The sequence below is a fragment of the Cystoisospora suis genome, assembly GCF_002600585.1.
Source record: "Cystoisospora suis strain Wien I chromosome Unknown contig_11872, whole genome shotgun sequence".
NCBI lineage: Eukaryota > Apicomplexa > Conoidasida > Eucoccidiorida > Sarcocystidae > Cystoisospora > Cystoisospora suis.
Window position 1 is genome coordinate 1 of NW_027164635.1, and position 7,106 is coordinate 7,106.

A 7,106-nucleotide genomic window follows, 5' to 3' on the forward strand; every position below is an offset into this window, starting at 1 on the left:
TCCGCTGCCGTGAGCGATGCCTGAAATGCAATCACCAGAAGGAAATCCATTGCAGCCAGGCATCGCTCACGGCAGCGGAGGTAGTGGCCAACGGCACGCTCGGGGGGGAGGCAGGAGGGCAATGGCTAGTCTGAAGGGAAGCGAGTGTGCTATCCCGCTTGAAAATAATGGTGTTCCCCCACCACCTCCTCCTCCACCCGTAATAAGTAGGAAGAAGGGTGAGGCGCACCTAACTGGTGGCGGCCCTGCCTCGGTCCACGGACCCGGGTGCCCGGGTTTTCAGAACGATTCGAGGGCTTTCCCAGTTTTAGGGATGTGCGCTATTCGTGCAGGTGGTCCCGGCTACGTAGTCGAACAAAGCAAGAGTGACGTACCGTGCTCGAGAGGTCACCCTCTGGAAGGAGCGCACTGCAGTGATAATCCGTTTGCTCAATCAAGTGATGTAGTTTCGAGGACGTACAGCCAGACACCTCAACTCTACGAGGTAGGAATCCGTGGTGGTGGTGGCTTCGAAGCAGCCGACAGCGGGAGTCCCCTCTCTCGTGGTGGGGCGAGCGTCGATCGACCGAGTGGGGGAAGGGGTGCGAGTAACCCCAGCGCGCTTGAGTGCATAGATCCGACACGGTACAGGGTCGAATGTCAAGCACAGGTCTCCTCGAACAACGCGGTCGTCTCGAACGTTGATAACAATAGAAGCTGGGGCCTGACCAAGCGAGAATCCAGGGATGGAGGAGGGATAGGTGCAGTATCGGATCAGAGGGAAGGAGCGTGGACAACTGCACAGTCCCCCTTGTTCGGCAAAAGAGAACGGAGGGAGACAAAAACTGATACAGGAGAGGAAAAGACAAAGCGACTTGCGGAACAAGACGGGGATCTGTTTGCGATGTCTACGGTGTCTCCTGTGTCCCCTTCCCCGACCGCCTCGCAGATCCTGAAACGGCGTGGGGGAGAGAATTCTTATCTTGCTGGAGAGTTCTCAGGTGGTGTAGGAACGCCTCAGATGGACGGAAGACGGGGGGGCAGCAGGACGATGAGAAGTCCGGAAGCCGGGGCGAAGCCGACTCTTCCCTGTACTTTTTTTTGACGACGAGAAGAGCGCCCTAGGGTCTAGGGATTTTCGCTCAGTTTAGGGTCGGGTGACAGTGGGTGGTGTCGGACGTGCCATCGATATTCAGTCCGCGAACGCGTATGTACCTCGGGAAGAATTAGGGGCTCACTCTTCGTCCGTTCTAGGTTCAGTAGGCGTCTTCTGTTTGAGAAGTCTCATAGAAACTAACGGCGTCGCGGTTTTCGAAGAGGGAAAAATGACGCTTGATCACGTGCAGTTGGACTGCTCTGCAGGGGAGAGCAGAATTCGCAGAGGAAGAGCATTCGTTCACGAGAGCGCGCTCTTGACCGGAGTCTCACGCGCATGCATGCGACCCGTTATGTATAACCCGCCTCGGGCGTTAGTGATTGACGCACCACACGCAAGGAAAGCAATCTCACGGGGGCCAACAGCTTTGTGGAAGCATCTCGTCAGCTGCGTGTTTGTTTCCTACCGGGTGCTGTCGCGCGTTGCGACTGCGTGCGTGTCAATTTGACGTTCACCGGTCGCGCTTTTTCCAGGACAGAAACCTCAGTTTCGACGCTTTTTTTTTCGGTTGTCTCCGGTGCGTATCGTACACGGAGCAAGAGGGACGGAGACATTCTCGACGAAACGCCTGACTGACTGCAGATGTGTGCAGCTGTCCCGGGTGCGTAGCCCCAGTTCAGGGACCGCTATGGCTACGGTAGTAGTTTTTGACGAAGAGGGACGTCTTGTCTTCGTATATAGTGGGACACTTTGAAAATGTGCTACGTTTTGACAAGCATCAAGGGAAATTATATCGAGGGTATTAGTCGCTGTTCGTTTCACATAAGGTAGGGCTTATTCTAGTTTGGTATCCTTTCATTGCTACATACTGAAATTTGAAGTCTCATCGGGGGTTTTTCGGTGTCCGCGGGCTGGAGCCGAGCAGTCGAAGTCTCGTTTGTGAGACTGCACGCTTGGCGTTCGTCCTGTGTCTAGAACGCCCTACTCTGCTGGCTCTTTCCTGTCGCATCCATACCACAGTTGCTTTCCTGGGATTGTCTTCCGCCCCCATCGATTACTCGGGCGCTGGCGTCTCTTGTCGCTAGTAATTTTCCTGGCACAGTTCTTAGGCAAGGTTATTGTCGCGTACAGTCATGTTGACTTGGTGGCTGGCAAATACCCGCGTGGACTCCAGCAATGCTTTTCATGCTCCAGAAGTTAGGCCCGTCGGTACCAGCCGACAGCAAAGAACCAATGTGTTGTAGCGTTCTCTGTTTAGGCATCTGGGGTGCAGCTGTTTCGCTCTACTCCGAAGTGTTTCTTGGTGACGTAATCTAAAGATGCAAGAGAGCGCACTAGAAATGCAGAGTCATTTTTCTCCTGCCTGGACGGCCGCATTATACGTGTGTTTTCGTCTTCCCCGTGCTTGGTGGAGCACCTCACCCAGTTGGAGGTTTCAAGGAAGAACCTTTCGGAGCCGCAACTACTTGCGGAGTTACTAGATAGGTGTCTGGAAGTTACGGTGGCGGCACGATATTTCGGAATCTCCTCGCGGTCACAGGCAAAGTCAGAAAGAAGAAAAACCGAAGCTGAACAACCGGCTTCTCGTTTGGGCGGCAATACGTTGACGGGAGCGGGACAGGAGCGAAAAGCTTTAGGGCACTAGCGGCGTCGAATGCGGAGCGAAGGGAGCGTGGAGACGTCTGTTGAGGGAGAGAAATACCAGGGTACTTGAGACGGCGCTCCTTTGATTTGGTTGTTTGTTGCGGTGGCATGGGTTAGCACGTGCGTCTCTCTCTAGATATTAATCAGCACAGTGTTTTTCCTGCCCCGGGCGCAGCACCAGGTGCAATTGTTTTCAGGCTCATGTCTCACTCTTAAGGGCTCGTCAAGAGGTGATAGGTGGTACACGGGGAAGGCGGACCTGTTTTTGTCTGAGGCAAACTGGGGCAGGTGGAGGGTGGCTCGCTTTGTTTGTCAGCTGCAGTCATGAGGGCCAGACTGGTAGTGCTGGCGAGCAAAGATACCGAGGGACTGGCAGAGGAAGGCGCCGGAGCGAGAAGCAGAGAGGGAACTACTTGTGGAGTCCAAAGTAATCTAGGGAGAAATCTAGGCGGTGTTCTCTTTGTGGGGTGCGGAATGGAGGAGGAAGAGACGTACTTTTCACGTTATCCAGATCGGGAAATATGGAGGACCGCAACGTACAATTTAAGTTAGATAGCATTCTCCACTTCGGCAAGCATCGTATCTACGCGACTGTCCTCTTTTTCTTTGCAGAGGCTTGAGATCCATTCGTGTTGTTGCTGCAAAAGCACATTGTCCAGACCACCGCCTTTTGCGATAGAGCTGGGTTCATCTGTAAGGTGTTTGTTTGCCGTATAGTTATTGCTCCGGTCGTGCACTTACCGGCTGTGGACGGGCACTGTTCTTCAACGCAAGAACAGGTACTGTGGGACGCAGCTCTTCCACTGCCGCGCCCTATACGGGCCTACATCTTTTGTGACAGGTCGCGGACTCCGGGATTTCCGAATTGCTGTATAAGCTTCATGATCCCCGTATACTTTTGTAGTTGGCATGCGGCTGGGCTTTCTCCGGGTTTCTCGGTTTGTGTGAAGAACTGTCTCTGCGTTTGCGCTCATATATATATATACCCGTGTCCTTTGTTACCGTACGAGTTGAAGTGCCTGTTTCCGCTTGTCACGGGCATGGTATGATTTCGTAGAAAGAATCATAGAGCGAGCGTTTATCTCAAGTGCCGCTCTCTTGTTTTCTACTCAGTTCACTACAATCCAGGCTGGGTTTCTTTTTGATTTCAGTTCCAGTGTGCTACTTTTTTCTGTGCACACTGTGTCTTCGTTTTACCAGTGTCCTGTTCCACTCTGTATCGCTAGTAGGACAATTTCATTCCACGAAAAAAGAACAGTACAGTTTGCTCCAGACTGCAGCAGCCGGCGACTGTTAGCCTTCTGCGTGAGTTCATGCACGTCAGAGGGGAGCGCTGGGTGACAAGTTGTTTTGCGGGACGGTCCGCACCCTTTCGAAGTCGTCTTGGTTGTGTATTTTTGCCGTGTCGTTGGAGACGAATTGACCATGCAGCCCTCTCAGAGGGAAAGTGACATTTCTTTCGCCAACTCTACTCTCTTAGATGTCCTTTGTCAGCACCGGGATCTGGCGCACAGTTCGGGGCAGCAGAGACAGCATAGCATGCTTGTAGGGAGTGTTTGTCGGTGGGGATAGTATGTGCGTAGTTGCCGCCCTAACTTTCGATGGCATTTGTTGCCACCTCTTCATTATTTCTTGTAGAAAAGCGCTCTGTTTTCCGCCGTCCGCTCGGCTCTTGTGTTTGTGTGTTAAACTGAAGGTGCGGATCTGTAGGAGCTGGTGGTCTCTCACCCAGGGTTTGTCCGAGACTATTGTTCACCAACCAGAGAGTCCCTCCCGTGGCCTTCCCCCCCGGACAAGGTGTGTGCCGGAGAAACGCTCACACGAGATGTGCATAACAATGTGTTCTACTTTTTGTGTAACTTGCACACAATTGTTGGTGTTTTGTCGTGTTTTTTTCCGTGGTGTGGTCCGGAGCTTCTGGTCGTCACCGGTGCCGTGCTGGCGCTAGGTAGGGTATAGCATTAATACGGCGCGTACACGATGGGCGGGTGGAGTTTTCTTTTCAGAGGGTACAACCGGCAGACCACTTTTCGCAGGCGCGAAGACGCGTCCGCTCCCGGCGTTACCTACCGGTGTAAGGAGGCATGAGTTTCTACCTGACAGCACTGTCATTTGGAGAAATGCACATCTTGGTCCGCGATCACCGGCGCGAAAGTGGTGACCTGATATTGTTGGGCAGCGACCGGTATGATAGTGTTTCGTAGTTGGTTACGGCCGAGACTTCTCTTCCACAGCCGAGCTTCTGTAACTGTCTTCTGTGCCTGTCACGTACGATTTTGTAATGTTCTACGAGCGCGTCTGTGCGGCAGGAGCACAGTGCTTTCTGAGTTCGATGACGCGTATGAGCTGATGTGCGAGCCACCAGTGTCGATTAGCACTGTGCCGGATAGCGGGAGACGGCAGGGGTTGCAACGCCAGAGCCCCGTGTACTATAGCCCGTACAGCAGCAGGCAGTGGAGGTGGCGACCGCGGCTGTCAGTCTCTCAGTCCACCTCCCCTTGCTCCCAGGTTTGCAGTCCGGTTATCTTAGTCATAGTCGAGGCTGCACGGAGAGCGGGCGCCATTCAAGATTCCGTACCTGGAGAAAGCAGTCCCGGAGTCGCCGCACAGCTGCGGGTCGGTGCTTGCGAGTGTGGTTCCTGGTGCAGACATCCGGCTCGGCCCGGGGGGATGAAAAAAGCAGATTGCCACTCGTGTGCTTTGTGAACAATCGCCCGGCGGCAGACAATGGTCTTCCCCCGTGGAATGGTGGTAGGCGACGGCTTTCCTTTGATATCACTTTGCCCCTTGTGCGAGACCTCAGTTTGGTTTGCTACGCGGTAAGCGCACAACTTGAGAAGCAAACACCTGCCCATTCGTTCGCCTCATGCTGATATTCATTCTCAATATCGCGTTAAACCTAAAAAAAGACGGCGCATCTCGCGCCTTCTGCAAACAGGGGCAGGGCTCCTGGCACCCCCCACATAGATGCTCGTTTAATAGGTCCAGCACACTGCTTTCCCCGGTGAACAGCCGGATTCCGCACAAAGTCGGTAACCTCACGAAAGTGTCACCTCAGCGAACTTCACGGACACGTGCCTTTCATGGCATTTGAAATTGAGGCTCGCCGGGAGAGGTAAGACAATGAGAGCGCGCAGAACCAAAACAAAAGCTAATACCCGAAGCCCGAAGTGCCTCCCTCAAATTTGCAGCCGGCGCACTGCCGTCGTCGACTGCTGTGCTCCGCAGCGGCTATGGGTGAGTGACATCTTCAGAGGAGTGCCCTGGTAGTTTTCGGGGAATTGTAACATAGGTAATGAATGCAAGGAGAATGGAAATAACCGCTTCGGTATATGGGACTCACCGAGGACCAGCGGAGTCTCAGGCTGGCGGTGCCCCTCGTAAAACCTCATTCGAGTGTCATGCCCGCCAGTCACAGCTCACTCTCTCGGGCCACAAAAGTAAAGACAAGCAGCTTGTGGTCCTCCTATGCAGTTACCCATAGCTGGCAAGAGTCAGTTTCACCGATTCTCTGAACACTGCAGCTATACTCAGCTAGCGCTTCTCTCAACCTGGGCGGGCGATGCGTTGTGTAGCCGAGTGGGTTAGCTGCCCGACTAGGAAAGACGGTGACTTCCTGAAGTACTTTGAAAACCTAGCCCCTCTTGCTGCAGTCTAGCACTCAGAGACTGCGTGAGCAGCGCCAAGCGTCGCACTTCTGCCTTGAACTTCTTCCAGAAGCCTTCAACTTTCTGGGGCGTATACCCGCGCTCACGTGTCGCGGCGATAGCAGCAGAGAAGGCTCTTTCCAGTTGTAGCGCCGAGTCATGTCTCATCTGTCGTAAGCGCTCGCAGCTCAGACCCACATAGGAAGAGGATTCTGTCATACCAGATAGACGGAACCCACTCTCTCTGACCAGAATGAACAGCGCGTCAATCTGCTTCAGCAACAACACCTTGTCAGCCGAGATGTCTGAAACCACACGAGCACAGTCAGAGAAATACACCAGAGCCGTCGCATTGCGCTTTGATCGTACCTCGCCGCTGTACTTCATAGGACAAGTCCATCTCTTACAAGTGTACGTACGCCATCCGCTCACTGAGTGTTTCCCCACAATGCAGGTGTTACTCCTTCTATACTGTTCTGCGGCCCGTGGTTGACGCAGCCGTAACGAAACAGACCGGACAAACGCGAGTCGGTTGTGTTAATTTGTTGGCTTTTTCTCCTCGATTCGCCGGGTTTCATTCTAGCACTTTATACAGAAACACTTTCTTTCTGCGAGCTGCGACGGGGTGGGGGAACAGTGCTCGGAACCTCGCAGTCTCACGGAGCAATGTAGAAGACTTTGTTTGCATGTGCTCCCTTCTATCCGCATGCCTAGCACCACGGACGTTGTAAAGGCTGCCG

The 7,106-nt window shown here is 53.6% G+C and overlaps 1 protein-coding gene across 1 annotated transcript; it reads left to right on the top strand.

The window, feature by feature from the left end:
* Nucleotides 1-20: 20 nt before the first annotated feature.
* On the top strand, nt 21-4,680 carry CSUI_011447 (uncharacterized protein). Its single transcript, XM_068071545.1, has one exon. It carries the CDS (start codon nt 26-28, stop codon nt 1,082-1,084), a length of 1,059 nt encoding a protein of 352 aa, XP_067916479.1. The 5' UTR covers nt 21-25; the 3' UTR covers nt 1,085-4,680.
* The last annotated feature ends 2,426 nt before the right edge of the window (nt 4,681-7,106 follow it).